This window comes from Heterocephalus glaber, unplaced genomic scaffold (assembly GCF_053883595.1).
Source record: "Heterocephalus glaber isolate CG9 unplaced genomic scaffold, H.glaber_assembly_v1.0 deba00001465, whole genome shotgun sequence".
Classification (NCBI taxonomy): domain Eukaryota; kingdom Metazoa; phylum Chordata; class Mammalia; order Rodentia; family Bathyergidae; genus Heterocephalus; species Heterocephalus glaber.
The window spans coordinates 5,708,660-5,726,343 of NW_028258312.1; the positions used below are offsets into that span (position 1 = coordinate 5,708,660).

Here is a 17,684-nt window from a genome sequence, read left to right on the forward strand (position 1 = left end):
AATATACTTTCAAAAACTGCTAAGAAATACTGAATCTAATTTAATAATTTTGTTTTTCTGTGATAGTGTGGAGTTTACAATTCTAAAATTACCTTCCTTACATTCTAATATTGAGAAAATGGAAAAAGGACAACCAGGATTTTCACAAAAAAGTAACCATGAACCACAAATATGAAAATGTGGAAGACTAGAATGTATCCTATAAAATTATACTGGAATAGGAGATAACATTTTTAGTATATGGACATACATATATTTAATATACATAATATAAAGGTAAAAAGATATATGCATATATATAGGGACACACACACAAGTATTCTCCCTCCCTCTTTTACATTCATACATCCAGGTTTCCCAGGCTAGTGCACTGGAGGGTTTAGATGCAGTAACATCTCAGTACCAACAAACACAACTTAACTCCCAGATCATGGCCTCTAAATACCATTCTTTTCGGGGGGGGGGGGGGCGGTTACCAGGGATTGAACTCAGGACCTTGCACTTGCGAGGCAGGCAGCAGAACCACTGAGCTAAATCCCTGGCCCTACGTACCATTCTTTCTTAAAAATAACTTGAAAGAAAGGGCTGAGACCAAAGGCCAGGAGAGTAGAAGGTAAGTCTTGAACTTATTCTTGGGTCATAAAGTAAAGAAGTGTCCATGGAATCATAAGGATATATTGATTCAGGAACCTGAAGAATATAGATATTTCAGAAGGATCTATCTCAATCCAATGAAAAGCCATTTATAATAAATCTATTGCCAACGTCACATTAAATGGGAAAAAACTGAAAGCTTTCCCTCTAAAATCAGGAACAAGACAAGGATGTCTACTATTACCACTCATGTTCAACACAGTCCTCAAAACATTAGCCAGAACAATCAGGCAAGAGAAATAAAAGGGATTCATTCATACAGGAAAGGAGGAAGTTCAAGTATCACTATTTGCAGATGTCATGATCCTTTACTTAGAGACCCAAAAAATTCCACTGAAAGTCTCCTAGAATGAATAACCTGAATAACCAAATTCAGTAATGTGGCAGGATAAAAAAATCAACACACAATAATTGATAGCATTCCTATACACTAATAATAAACTTATTGAGAAAGAAACTAAGAACACAGTACCATTCACAGTAGCATCAAAAAAATTAAATATTTAGGAATTAACCTATCCAAGGAAGTGAAAGATTTCTACAACAAAAATTATATCATTCTGAAAAAGGAGACTGAAGAGGGCATCAGAAAATGAAAAGATATCCCCTATCTCTGGACAGGCACAACCAAGATGGTCAATTGGCGATACTTCCAAAACTGTACACAGATTTAATGCAATCCCCATCAAAATACCAATGGCATTCCTCACAGACCTAGAGGTAACAATGCAAAACTTCATATGGAACCAGAAGAAAACCAGAGTACCAAAAGCAATTCTGGGTAACAATAGCAAAGCAGAAGACATCACAATCTCAGATTTGAAATTATATTACACATCTACAGTGATAAAAACAGCACGGTATGGACACAAAAACAGACACGTGGATCAATGGAAGAGAACAGAGGTAGCAGAAACAACCTCAGACAGTCAGCTGGTTGATCTTTGAGAAAGGGGCCAAAGACTTACATTGGAAGAAAGTCAGCCTGTTTAGTAAATGGTGCTGGAAAAATTAGATATCCACCTGCAAAAGATTGGGTCTAGACCCAAAAATCTCACCATGTACTTAACTAAAATCAAAATGGATCAAAGATCTAAATGTTAAAACAGAAACAGTCTGCTGGAAGATAAAATAGGTAAAACTCTGAAAACCCAGGTGTAGGCCAAGACTTTCTGAACAGAACCCAGTGGCATAAGAAATAATACTGAGAATCAACAAATGGGGTATATCAAAATAAAAAGCTGCTGCGCAGCAAAGGAAACAACCAACAGAGTGAAAAACAAACTACAAAATGGGAAAACAATTTTTTTTCCAGCTACTCCTTGGACAGAGGACCAACATCTAGAATATATAAAGAACTCAAAAAACTTAAACCCCTAAAATAAAAAAGATAATCAAAAAATAGGAAACTGAAATGCACAGACATTTCTCTGAAGAAGTACAGATGGGCAATAAATACCTGAAAAAAATGTTCAACACTGCTGGCCATTAGAGAAATGCAAATTAAAACAACACTAAGATATCAACTTACTCAAGAAAGCAAATAATAACAAATACTGGCAAGGCTTCAGGGAAAAAGAAACTCTACTACATTATTGGTAAAAATGGAAACTAGTACAATCACTATGGAGATTCCTCAAAAGGCTAAAAATACAAATTCCATTTGCTTTAGCTATTTCCTTTTTAAGTATCTTCCCTAAAAACTTAAAGTCATCATGTTACCTCATGTTTATAGCAGCACAATTTAAAACACCTAAATCTTGGAAACTATTTATATGCCCATCAACAGATGAATGCAGAAAGAAAATGTGGTACTGTGGTACACAATGGAGTATTGCTCTGCCATAAAGAAGGATAAATTTGAGCCATTCATACGTAAATAGATGCACTTCTAGGCCATAATGGTAAGTGGAGTAAATTAGACACAGGAGTTTAAATACTGCATGGTTTTTCTTATATGAGCAACCCAAAGTATAAATAAAGCGCAAAATAAAAGATAAATGATAGAAAGTAGGGAGATCATTTTCAAATGAGAAGAACAAAAGATGAAAGGAGGGAGAGGAAAGAAAGGGCAAAAGGGATTTTAAAAAGAGAATTGAAGAAAAAAATGGAAATAGAGCTTCTCCAAATGGGAAGGAAACAAGAGTTGGGGGAGCGGGGGGGGGGGGGGGGGGTGGGTTTAAGATGTGCTATGTACATGAACAAACTACCCCATGATAAGTGTAATCATTATGTAGGGCAAATACACTAACACAAACAAGTAATTCAGGAGACAGCTTATAGGGACTTCTGGGTGAGTCTGGGTCAAACTGATCATCAAAGTAAGTAATCGTGGTACAGGATTACAACCCAATGAATGCAACAATGCCCTGAGTCCACAGTGATAGGAAACCAAAAAGGAAAGTGCTCCCATTTAATACAACGCCAACTAGCAATTACAAAAGGAGCAGTGGAATTTTTAGAAAACCAGCAACAGATGCCAACACTAAAATGTGAAGGTTTGCTGGTTACTCACCTATTCGTTATGTACAGTATCTCTCATAAACTATTAATTGGAAAGGGGAAAAATTTGAACAATACAATGAAGACACTTGGCAGACACACCTTACAAACAGATCAAAACTAGCATTATGAACCTTGGAATAAAGACATATTATGTGTCTCATGATAATATGCACTGAGCATGCTGGAACAGCACTGCAGTGACAAGCTAGAAAGATGGACAGATTGATAGACAGACAGGGTACATTAAGAATCTAAACCAATCATGAGGAAACAGATGAACTCAGAAAAAACTGGCCTGCATTCTTTACAAAGAATGGGGTCAAGATCCCCTCCCAAAAAAAGAAGTTGAGTAATTGTTCCAGATAAAAGGAGACTAAAGAAACATGACAACTAAATGCAATACATGACTTTGGATTTGATCCTCGACTTGGAGGTTAAAAAAAGCAGCTCTTATAAATGATATTACTGAAACAATTGATAAAATTTAAATAGAGCCTATGAACTAAATTGTCCTATTGTATCACTGTTAACCTATATGATTTGATAACTGCATTCTAAGTTTACAAGTGCCCTTATTTCTGAGGAAATACACTACGAAGTGAGACAAGCAGACATGGTCCCTCTAAGTTACTCTCAAATTACTCAGAAGAGTAAGCACAGGAGTCTCAGAACATACAGGAGTCCTCCCTAAGTACGGACATATAACTTTGTATAAGTTTGAAATTATATCAAAATTAGATTATAAAATGAAGTACATGTAATACAAATAACAAAGGAGAATAAGCTTACAAGCAAGATGAAAATCAACATGAAATGTTTCAGTAACATCTGAGAGCTTAGCATCTATTCCATTTAGCAACTGTAGCATCACTGACAGTCTCTTCCATACCAAAACCACTTGTGTAGCAACCTAGCTGCAGTGGAGTGAAGAAGCCCGGAAAGGCAGTGATACAGAAATGAGAGAATATAAACTATATTTGTTGAAACTCTAATACAAAAGGAGATGAGGGCTAAGGAGAGACTAAAGAGAAATTCGGCATCCTGCCAGGGTTTTCCTTGACATCTCACAAATAGTATCTTTTAAAAGGAGGATGGGGAAGTGGGGAAAGTATAATATAAAAACTCCAAATTTTATAAATAAATACATTTAGAAAAGTCCCAAATATTATGTTATATATCACAAAATAGTAATACATAAACAGCAGGTAATGAGGACTTTTTCTCACTTTCTGTTAATATACATTATTTTTTCATATTTTCCCATATTGAATATTGTTTGCATAACTTTGTTTGAAACAAAGATTCTCACATACAATTATTATTTTATATTCTAAATACTTAAAATGTTGCTAAAATTTTTCTAATAAAATAATTTTTAATTTATATTTTAGATGTAAATCAGATTATATCAATAATCATGGAGAAGGTTTTAGCATTATCAAAACATCTCCAACCGAAGACCCCGTAGGTATAAAATTTTAGTAGTAATTTTCTCAAATATGCATAAAATTCATAGAAACTAAAGGATACAATGCTACTCAAATATTGTATTAAGTTTCATAAACCAATAAATAATTCATATGAATATAGCACATTAAAAAAGAAAACTAATCTCACTTACGAAAATGGATATAAAAATCATAAACAAGAAACACTAAACAGATTGAACTCAATAGCACCAAAACCAAAAGGGATTTATTCTGGGAAGTCAATGACTTTTTAATTGAGCAAACTGTGATCATATTCATAGAACAAATTAGAAAAACCATACAATGCTAATAGATATTTAAAAGAATTCCAGCAATATTCAATATGTATTGCTAACTGAAAAGTACTAAACAATGTACCACTATAAAAAATATCTACCATAAAATAACAGATAATGATATTTAGTATAGCTAAATTATTTCCTTTAAAAATATAGAACAAGAATCTGGGTATGGTGGCACATGCCTGTAATCCTAGCACTCAGGAAGCTAAGGCAGGAGGATTACCAGGAGTTCAAGGCCACCCTGAGCTACATAGTGAGTTCAAGACCCCCCTGAACTACATACATAGCAAGACCCTGTCTCAACCCCACCCAGGGGAAAAATATACATATACATATATGTATGGGGGGGGCAGAGAGGAGAGGGAGACAGAGACAGAGGAAACAAGAAAGGTACTATCATTATCATATGTAATTGTTAATATTTTTGAGTAGTGCAAACAGATATATAGTCTAAATGCTAATATATGTGTGTATATATATTTAAAAAGATGAAACAATTTTTTTCACTTATTTATTTATTTCAAACCTAATGAGGCAACCACTCTATAGTCTATTCCTAGACCTACAATTTTCTTAAGATATTACATAATACCATAATGAGAAATTATATAAAACATTACTAATAGTAAAAAGATTGGGTGAACTTGCTAATTAGAAGATTTATACAATCACACACATACAAATACAAATAAAAAACATTTTTATAAACTGGTATTAATTGGTTAAGAGAAATGAAAAAACACCACTAAAAACAATAATCACAAGCTGAGAGAAAATATGCATAAAGCATATATGTGAAAAACAGCTTATATTCAGAACATAAAATGATTATGTGCAACTCAAAAGACAAAAACCCAATCACGAAGAAGGTAAAAGATTTAGAAAATTCTAAGTATGGCATATCACTGGCCAGTCAGCACAAGAAAAGGTACTCGATATCATTAATCATCAAAGAAATGCAAGTTAAAACAACAATAAATATCACTATATAGCCACTAGTGGAAACAGTTATGACAAGAAGACAACCAAGTGTTAGCAAGAATGTAAAACACCCAGAATTCTAATTCATTGCTGGTAGTATAAAATCGTACAACCACTCTGAAATCCTCTTTCAAAGTTCCCATAAAGTTAAACATACATCTATCATACAACCATGTCAATCTATTCGTGGTATTTATCCACAACATGCCTACAGAAAGACCTGTGGACAAATAATGATTATTGTACCATGAGTCATGACAGCTAAAAACTGAAAGCAAATGTTCAAGAGGAAGCTGGATAAGCAATGAAATACTTCCCAGATATAAAAAACCATGAATTACTGACACACACAACAAAGACTTCCAGAACTGCTTCATAAAATGACAAGAGTGATAGAACAAGTGTGTTTGAAGTGAGGGAAGAGGAATTTGAGGGGAATTAATGGTAATGTGCCTTTTACTGTAATAATCTTTTAATTTTAACAGTCACCATATTTTTATCCCACCCTGTACAGTAATCAAATCAATTTAGTACTGCCACAAAGAGAAAGACATAAATCAATGACTAAAGAGTTCAGACAGAAGGCCTCACATTTATGGCAAATTGACTGTCAGCAAGAGCACCAGGACAATTCAATGAGCAAAGAGTCATCTTTCAACAGGGTACTGGGACAACTGGCTAGTAATATGTAAAAGAAAGAATATGGACTCCTACCTCATATTATACAGAAAAATTAACTCAAAATGGGTCATATACCTAATAAAAGAGCTAAAACCATGAAACTATTTGAAAAAAAGACAAATCTTCAGAATCTTGGAGTAGAGAATAGTTTCTTTCTAAGACATCAAAGCACAAATGACAAAAGCAAAAAACAGATAAAACGGATTTCAAAATTTAAAGTCTTTCTGGGCACAGTAGTATACACCTAGAGCTCCAGCTACTTGGGATGCTGAGCAGGAAAATGATCGAGGCCTTGAATTTAAGACCAACTTGAGCAAGATAGTGAGACCTCATCCCCCCCTTCAAAAAAAAGAGAAAACTGTATATATCAAAAAACACCTTCAAGGGCCAGGGATTTTAGCTCAGTGGTTCCACCGCCTGCCTCGCAAGTGCAAGGACCCGAGTTTGATCCCCAGTACCAAAAAAAAAGATCACCTTCAAGATAGCAAAGAATCCACAGAATGGAAGAAAATATTTGCAAATCTTTATCTGACATGACTTTTACCAAGAATATATAAAGGACTCCTACAAAACAGCAAAAAAGACAAATATTTCGGTTAAAAATTAGGCAAAGAATTTGAATAAACATTTTTCCAAAGATTTGGAAGTAGCCAACATATACATGAAAAAAAAATTAACACTGGTAGTTATTAGGGAAATACAAATCAAAATCACAATGAGATATTTCATATGTACTAGAATGGCTACAATAAAAAAAGCTGTCTTGACTTATAACCAACCCTCCCTCAGGAATCGATCGAGTTCGTAAGTCAAGGGTCCACTGTATATGAAAATGAAAAGAAAACATATCTACACAAAATCTTTTACATACATGTAACAGCACTAATCATCATAACCCAAAAGAAGAAACATGTCCATCAACTAAGCAATGGATAAACAAATGTGAGATATCTACACAACAAAGTTTTATCAAGCAATGAAAAGGAATGAAGCACTGTTGTAGCTTCATGCTGCATCACGGGTGAACCTTGAAACCATTATGCTAAAAGAAAGGAGCCAGTTATAAAAAGTCATATGTGGGAAGCTTCCATTTACATGAAAAGTCCAGAAGAGACAAATACAACATGCAACTGCCCCTTGTATCCACAGGTTCCACGTCTGTGAATTTGACCAAGCAGAGATCCAAAATATTCAGGAGGAAAAACTGTATTTGTACTAAACATGTACAGACTTATTATTATTGTTCCCTACAAATTATTTACATAGCATTTACACTGTACTAGTATTATAAGTAATCTAGAGATGATTTAAAGTATGTGGAATGAAGTATGTGCAAAGGTTATATGCAAACACTGTGTCATTTTATTTAAGGAACTTGTATTTTGCTATCTATGAGGAGTTCTAAAACCAATCACCCACAAATATTGAGGGAAGACTTTACCTAAAAAACAGATTAGTAGCCTGGGACAGGGGAGTGGAAGGGAGGAACCATGAAGGTGACTATTAATGGGGATAGGTTTTTTTGGGGGGATGCTGAAAAAGTTCTAAAAATATATTGTGGTGATGGTTTTGCATCTTTGAATATGTAAAAACCACTGAACTGCACAGTTTAAATGAATGAGTTTTATGGTGTTTAAAATACATCTCAATAAAGGCGTAAAAACAATTACACTGAGAAAAGAAACCAGATCGAAGAGTACATACTATTTGCAACCACAAACAAGTTCTTCAACAGGCAGAACTACAGTGACAGAAATCAGAGAACTGGCTGCAGGTAAGAGATGAGGAAATAAGAGAACTTTCTGGGGTGACGAAAATGCTTGTTTGTTTTTTCGTTTGGTTTTGGTTTTGGTTTTGGTACCAGAGATAGAACCTGGGTCCTTGTGCTTGCGAGGCAGGCAGCGGAAGCACTGAGCTAAATCCCCGGCCCGGGGTGGTGAAAATGTATTAAATGGGTAAATACATTTTTCAAAATTTACTCCATATTTAACATTTAGATATTATACAGCATGCAAATTGTACTGTGATAAAAGCTGGAAACAAAGAAAAATCTAGAGCTGAGGTGCATAAGGGGCCACTGAATAATGGAATCTAACACCACTCGTAGATTTGGTGACTGAGAAAACTTAAAAGTCTCAGCATATTGTCAGACTCAGTTATGATATAGTACAAAGAAAGCATAAACAACAAGATGAGCAAAAGAAAAAGGTACACGGAACAGAGTCCAGAGAGATTTGATGAGAGCTTCTAAGAGTCCTCTTTGTGGAGTCACACAGTATGTGTTTAATTCTTTCAGTACCAATCTGTGACAATACCTATGAAACACCATAAACCATGGAAAACCATGACAGTCTGCTATAGTTGAGGGCTCTTTCATCACTGAGACACAATATCCAACACCAATAAGTTAAAGAAGGAGAGGTTTAATTTGGCTCACAATTTCAGAGGATTCAGTCTATGGTTGGCTGGCTCCAAGGCAGAAACATCATGCTGGGAGGGGGCGGCAGAGCAAGCATGCTTATACTTTAATAAAAGCTGGAAACAAAGAAAAATCCAAAGCTGAGATATATGAGAGGCCAATGAATAAGGGAATCTAACACCACTCCTAAGTTTGGTGACAGAAAAGTTAGAAGTCTCAGCATACTGTCATACTTACTTATGATTTACTAAAGAGAAACCATAAAAAACAAGATGAGTCCACAGTGGCTGCAAGGCAGAGAAAGTCAGCAGCACCAGACAGCAAAGGTCAAAGGACCAAACAGAGTACCCAGGGCCACACCTCCATGACCCACTCAAACGCACCAAGACATGTATTTCACCAATCTGGTAGGCATTTCTTAGTCCCATAAAGATTATGCATCCTGATTAAGGATCATAATTCACCCCATGTCAAGCTGACACACAAATATTTCCTTAAACTATATTTTAATCTCCAAATAAAAACAGTAGCAAGTTCATAATTCCATCTGACATGATAACAACTAACTTGCGATCTGCACTCCCCTTCCTTTCAAAGGTACAAATCAAAATCTCTTCCGAGAATCAAGTCAAATTCTTAGGTGTGAACCTCTGTAAAAATCTAATACAGGTTACATAAGCCCCAGGTTCAGTGGCACAGGGTAGATGTTCCTATTTGAAAGGGTAGAATAGGGGATAGGAAGGAATCAGACCAAAGTTAAGACCAAAATGCAGTAGGGCAAACATTAAGTCCTATACCTCCATGGCCAGCATCCTGGGTATATGACAATGAGATAGGAGTGCCACACCCCTATGGTCTTGCTGATTACAGCCAACATGGCCTCTCTCTTTGACTGGCTCCACTGACAGTCTGCAGCTTTTCTCAGCAAATATTCCATGTTCCTGGCATCTCCAACTTTCTGGGGTCTCTGCTGCATGCCTGGCTTCATTCCCACAACTTTACACAGTGCCCTCCTAAGGGCCCACTGAATGGCCTTTCAGGCCTTCCTTTGAAGTCTGGATGGAATCCTCCTGTATCTCACAACTCTTGCACTCTCTATGCCAGGAAAACCAGCATCATGTGGATACGGCCAAGGTCTCCTGTCAGCTCAAGCAGTAGCCAGTATTTCTCTACAGCCTAAATAGCTAAGCATAATAAAATGAATCCTGGAAAGCCAGTTCTGTAGGAGGGGAGGCCCTTTTCAAGCACAGGTAACAGAGAATCTGTACATGAAAAGCTGAGTGTGCAATATGTGGGGTCTTGCTGATTTATGAGATGTCTTCAAGGCATCATTCTTTTTGACCCTGTACAAAGTACTTGGCTACATTTTTAATGGTCTTAATCTCTTCAGCAACCATACCTTCTTTTTGCAAATTATTCTGCTTGGTTTTTCTGTTCCCATGTCTCACTATAATCTGGCTAAACGTAGCCAGCAGTATATATGCCACAACCTGAACACTGGGCTGCCCTGAAATTTCCTCCACCAAATCAATCAGTCCAGTGTCCTTAATCTCAGTCTCCTGCAAAGTCTCAGGATATGAGCAAAATGTATATATACCTTTTGTGCCAAAATATGACATAAATGGCTTCTACTGACCTGCCAATGGAGCTGTTGTTCCCAAATGAAGCCTCCTATCAGCATTCTGTTCTTCTGGGATCTGATCAGAATAATGTCAGGCTCTTTACAGCACTCTAAAGTTTCTCTAACCTGCATCTCCAAACCTTTACAAATGTCTCCTACAATCCAGTTCCAAAGGTTTTGAAACCACACATTCAGGTATAGTTACAAAAACAACCCCATTCTCAGTACCAATTTTTTGTATTAGTCAGCTTTCCAGTCACTAGGGCATACGTTAGAAGCTCATGATTTCATGGGATTCAGCTCATGGCCAGGTGATTCCAAGGTAGAAACATCATGTAAGAAGGGTAGGTAGAGCAAAGATCCTTAGTTTATAGTGACCTAGAAGTACAACAAGGATATAGGGCCAGAGAGAAAAAGAGCAAGAAACCTATCTACTACCCGAAGAGCCATCCTGACACATTCAGAAGAGTGCTTTAAAAACATACTAGACATTTCTCCATCCAGGCAAGCTGACAAATTACAATTAATGGTCCAGACACTCTGTGCCCTAGGTTTCTACCAAGAGTTGATCATTTAGGTACACTCTGCCTAGGACACACTAAGATTCCAGACTCCCAGAAGGAAAGCAAGTTTTGGCATACACTACACTGTGTGAACAAACATTTAAACAGTTTAAAATAGTGAGCTGCTCTTACCATTTCAAAATTCAAGTCCCCCATGGTAGGGCCAACCTTAAAAGCAAGGCCTATATGGGCTTGCTCTGTTCACACTTTTCTGCACAGGTATTATACCACAACCACAACAACAAGAATATGGAAAGAGAAAAATAAAGCAAATGTGTCAAACTTTTAATAATTGGTGAATCTGTATGAAGGTTTTATGGGGGTTCTTTCAGCACTCTTACAACTGTTTTTAAATTTGAAATTATGTCAAAGTACAAAGGAAATAAAAAATTAATAAAGTGCGGAATTTTATCACTAACAAAAAATTTAAGCAATAGAATATTAAGAGGGTCGGGGATTTAGCTTAGTGGTTCCACTGCCTGCCTTGCAAGCTAAGGACCCGAGTTTGATCCCTGGTACCAAAAAAATAAAAAATAAATAAAATAAAATACTAAGAAACAACTACAATTGAAAAGCATGAGGTTACCATAAAGAAAACTAATTATACTGAGATATGAAATATTTGAAAAGAATTATGTACCATTTTACAGAAAGCAAGTATTACCTTTCAATTATTCCTAAGCTTTTATGAGTTCTTTACGGATTTTATAAATCCAGCTTCCACTTTGTCATTTCTTGTGGTAGAAATCTGTCAAACCTGGCCTATTCCATGATCAATCCACACAGTTCAAGTGTGGCGGACCCTGCCCTCCACAATCTCCATCACCACTACCATCATCCTGGCTAGGTCTCCATGATTTCAACTTCTTACCCCTGGACACAGTAACTGGATCAGAGATAAGAACCATACCTAAGTTGGGCCAATCACTTAAAATTTAAGAAAAATTTCTACTTCTGGTTACTACATTAAAATGAGGCTCAGCTACCCAGGTCATCTTCACCATCATGAAGAAAATGAGGGAGAAGACTTAAGCAAAATAGGCAGAACTGCAAAAGACTTTTTGAATTGAAAAACACACTTTTGCATAACCAATGGGTCAGAGGAAATTAAAAAAGAAATCAGACAGTTCCTACAAATAAATGACAATAACAATACAACATACTGGAATCTATGGGACACAATGAAAGCAGTCTTACAAGGGAAATTCACAGCAGTGAATACTGATATTAGGAAAACAGAGCAAGCTCAATTAAACAACCTGATGCTGAACCTCAAGCTTCTACAAAAAGAAGAGCATGAGAAAACCAAAGCTCATAAAAGGGAAGAAATTATAAAGATCAGAGCAACAGAGACTAAGAAAACGATACAAAAAAATCCATGAAGCCAAGAGTTGGTTCTTCAAAAGAATAAACAAACTTGACAAACCCTTAGCCAACCTTATCAGAAAAAGGAAAGAAAAGGCCCAAATCCATGCAATTAGGAATGAAAAGGGTGAAATTACAACAGACCCAGGGGAAACCCAAAGGATCATCAGTACCTACATTGAGAACATGTAAGCCAATAAAATGAAAAACACAGAAGAAATGGACAGATTCCTACATAAGTATTAATTACCAAAGTTGAATGAAGAAGACCTAAAACTTCTAAGCAACCCAATATCAATCAATGAAATTGAAAACGTAATTAAAAACTTACCAACTAAGAAAAGCCCAGGTCCTGATGGCTTCACTGCTGAATTCTACAAGACATTTAGAGAGGAACTACTGCCACTACTCGTTAAACTCGTCAATGAAATTGAAAGGGAAGCAATGCTCCTGAATTTATTCCTGGAAGCATCACCTTGACCCCCAAAGCAGAGAAAGATCCAACCGAAAAAGAGAACTACAGGTCAATCTCACTAATGAACATAGGTGAAAAAATCCTTAATGAGATACTGGCAAACAGAAGGCAGAAGATCATCAACAAGATCATACACCCTAACCAAGTGGGATTCATCCCAGGGATGGAAGGATGGTTCAACATGTGTATGCAAATCAATCAATGTAATACACTATATTAATAGAGCCAAGGACAAAAACCATATGATCATCTCAATAGATGCAGAAAAAGTATTTGACAAAATCCAACATGCATTTATGATAAAATCCCTACAAAAATTTGGAATAGGTGGTCTCTACCTCACTCTGATAAAAGCCATCTATGCAAAACCAACAGCCAATATCATACTAAAATGGACAAAAACTGAAATCCTTCACACTAAAATCAGGAACAAGACAAGGAAGTCCAATCACTGTTCAATATAGTCTTGGAAACATTAGCCACAGCAATTAGACAAGAGAAAGAAATAAAAGGAATAAAGATAGGAAATGAAGAAGTCAAATTGTCATTATTTGTAGATGACATGATACTCTATATAGAAGACCCCAAGAACTCCACCAAAAGTTTTCTAGAATTAATAACCAAATTCAGTAAAGTAGCTGGATACAAGGGCAACACACAAAAATAAATAGCTTTCCTCTACACAAATGACAGACTCACTGAGAGAGAAATAGGGCAAACAATTCCTTTCACAATAGCATCCAAAAAATTGAAATACCTAGGAATCAACCTAACAAAAGAAATCAAAGACCTCTTCTCTGAAAACTATAGCACTCTGAAAAGAGAGATTGAAGACAATATCAGAAAATGGAAAGACATCCCTTGCTCCTGGGTAGGAAGGATCAACATAGTGAAAATGGCCATATTTACAAAATTGCTATATAGATTCAATGCAATCCCAATTGAAATCCCAGCAGCATACTTCATGGACCTTGAGAAAACAATCCAAAAATCCATTTGGAACGAGAAGAGACCCAGAATAGCTAAAGCAATTCTAGGTAACAGAGACAGGGCAGGAGGTATCACAACCCCCAACCTGCAACTATACTACAAAGCTACTGTGATAAAAACAGCATGGTACTGGCAAAGAAACAGACTTGAGACCAGTGGAACAGATCAGAAGATGCAGAAACAATTCCAGATACACTTAGCCACCTCATCTTCGACAAAGGAGCCAAACACCTTCATTGGAGGAAACATAGCCTCTTTAATAAATGGTGCTGGAGAAATTGGGTTTCAACTTGCCAACTGTCACCATGCTCTAAACTAAAATCCAAACGGATTAAAGATCTAAATATTAAAATAGAAATGTTGAACCTGCTGGAACAGAGTTTAGGTAGAACTCTTGAAGACAATGGTATTAGAAAAGATTTTATGAACAAAATCTCAGCTGCCCATGAACTAGCACAAATAATCAACAAGTGGGATCTCTTCTTATTAAAAAGCTTCTGCACAGCAAGAGAAACCACCAGTAGTGTGAAGAAACAATCCACAATGTGGGAAAAAATTTTCACCTACTGTCCCTCAGACAAAGGTCTACTATCTAGAATCTATAAAGAACTTTAAAAAATCAGACCTCCCAAATTTAATGGCCCAATCCAAAAATGGGCATCTGAAATGAACAGACATTTCTCTGCCAAAGAAGTAAAAATAGCAAATAAACATAGGAAAAAATGTTCAACATCACTGGTCATTCAAGAGATGCAAATGAAAACAACACTGAGATTCCATCTCACTCCAAAAAAGAAAGGCTGCTATCATAAAATCAATCAATAACAAATGCTGGCAGGGCTGTGGGGAAAGAGGAACTCTGCTCCACTGCTGGTGGGAGTGTATACTGGTGCAACCACTGTGGAAATCAGTATGGAGATACCTCAAAGAACTAGGACAGGAAGTTCCATTTGATCCAGCTATTCCCCTGCTAGGGATCTTCCCAAAAGAATTAAAAGAATCATACCACAGTGATATTTGTGCACCCATGTTCATAGCAGCACAATTTGTAATAGCTAAAACTTGGAAGGAGCCCAACTGCCCATCACCTGGAGACTGGATAAAGAAAATGTGATTTTTTTATAAAGTGGAGTACTACTCAGCCATAAAAAATGAGAAACTAGAGACATTTATAGATAAGTGGATGCACATTGAGGCAATACTCTTAAGTGAAACAAATAGGACATACATGTGTAGATACCGAATAGTTCCTCTAGTGTGAGAAACTGAAAATGTCAATAAACTAAAAGGTACAATAGATAATATGAAATAGGAAGAAAAGGGGCAAAAGGGAAGAGGAAGTAGGAGGGGTAGAGGAAAGCAAAGGGAATGGAATTAATATGAGAAAATGGAAAAATGGAAACAAAGTCTTGGTAAATAGGGAGGAATGGAGGGGTTGAAGGGAGGGCAATTGAATGGGCAAACAAATAAGAACCAAGAGAGATTACGTAAAGGTGCAAATTTCCAATGATGAATGTCATTATATTGTATACCTGAAATGTACCAATAAAATTAATTTTTAAAAAATAAAATTAAATTAGAGCCTTAACCTAACATTCTATAAAAATAATTGCCCAAAATAGCTCACATGAAAGGGAAAAACACCAATACATACCTAGGTTTTTTTCCAGCCACTGATGTCCTTCAATAAGTTGGTCAATTAAGGCAAAATAATGTGGAGTAGCTTCATCAGGCATGACCCAGCCACCTGTCACAATTTCCAACTGACCATTTTGTAGCAAACTAGGAAAATAATAAGAGACTATATTAACAAATATTGTATTAAGAAAAGTCCAAGTAAAAAATTAAAATAACATAACATTTAAGGACAGCTTTTAAAACAGCCACCATCTATGTTAGACGTTTAAAAAATTATTTTTTCAACCAGTGAATGAATTTCAACTCCAAAGCCCCAGTGATAAAACACCCTTAGTAAAGTGCCTTAGGTGACCCCTAGGTTCCCAGGCAAAGCTGGGCAGCTCACATCTGAGGTTCCCTTCCCCAGGAGTATAATATCCCACATATCCACAAAATCTTTTGCCATCAGAAGCCACATATGGTTTCTCTTTTTTGGTACCAAGGATCGAACTTGGGACCTTGCGCTTGCAAGGCAGGCACCGGAACCACTGAGCTAAATCCCCTGCCCACATGATTTATTTCTGAGTGTTACAGAGGGCCTAGCAACCTTTTGCTCAGGGTACATGCTTGACAGGTATTCACAAGAGGACTGACACTTGAAAAATGGTTGTTTTAATATTCCAACATTAAAAAAAATCAGTATTGACTTTAATCCTTGTAACATGATAAGTTAATAATGCAGATTACACCAAAAAATATGATTAACACACTTTGTTCCAGATCTAGTTAAAATGTAGGCTAATTTATTTTTCATTAACGAATACAAAAGTCTAACATTTCATTACTTGCCTATTGTATTATTCCTTTGCCACAATATCATGCAAAGCAACAAGACACCCACCTCTAGCAAAATTGATTATAAGAACTTTTCTCTGAGAAGGAAAAAATAATATCTTAAAATGTGAAAAGTGTCTAATAAAGTATGAAAGTCAAGAATTTAAGCAAATACCTTAAGTTTCATAGACCTATCAGCTCGCAACAAGATGATTTGGGCAGCAGTATAAAATTTCAGAAAGGGCTAGGGATTTAGCTCAGTGGTTTCGCCGCCTGCTGAGCAAGCGCAAGGACCCGAGTTCAATCCCCAGTACCAAAAAAAAAAAAAAAAATTTCAAAAAGCAGCAGGGAAATTTTAATAAGTGTACAGGATATATATCACCAGATACATAAAACTGACAGTCAACTACAGAGCCAGATTTAGTTGAAGAAAGTCAAACGCACAAAGGATATTTTCCTAAAAAGTATGTAACAGAAACCCCAGCATTAACACAGCATGTGATTTATTCAAACAGATGCATGACAATACACAGTGACGGCATAGACAACAGACAAAATTTCCCCCAAATTAAAAATTCCTTACATAAAATACAAAGAATTAAATTCATATAGTCATGGGGACTGCCAACTAATCATTTCATATATAGAATATGATGACTCATTACAGTGTCTCAAAAGAAACTAAAATAATAAACATCATATTCTCAATGGAAGAAATTAAGAACTTATAAAAGAAGCTAGAAAATTTTACAAATTATCTTTCTTCCAGAACATAAATAAACCCAAGGCTATTGTGTCCCACCCAACCTCCCAATGAACTTTTGCCTCTTGGAGGTCATGGACCTGATTATCCCTTATGCTTTATGACCAACAGTGTGCTTCACAACCTGAGATACGAGCACAGTTTGGGATTTAAACTCAGAAAATCCCATGTGGAAAGTCAACATCACTGTTTCATATTCTAATAAACATATCCTTTGTAAAATTTCAGACATGAATTGGTCAAAAGCAAATTCTATGCCGATTTTGAATTAAGATCTAGGAACTATAGATTTTAAAAACTTAAACAAAAATTTAAAAAGGAATAACTCCCCAAATGGAATTTTTCTTTTTTCATCAATGTTTTATTTTGCTGCATAACTCCTACCCCCCAGGCATGAATGGAACTCTAAGAACAGTCAACAGAACAAAGAATCACACATTATATA

General features: G+C 36.1%; 1 protein-coding gene across 1 annotated transcript in view; it reads right to left on the bottom strand.

Annotated features, from left to right (window-relative positions):
• The window catches only part of Man2a1 (mannosidase alpha class 2A member 1), a 170,146-nt gene that overhangs the window by 102,713 nt on the left and 49,749 nt on the right, over positions 1-17,684 (bottom strand). The window contains exon 5 of the mRNA XM_004841766.4: positions 15,680-15,807. Within this exon, the coding sequence (XP_004841823.2) occupies positions 15,680-15,807 (128 nt within the window). The remainder of the gene's footprint in view (positions 1-15,679; positions 15,808-17,684) is intronic.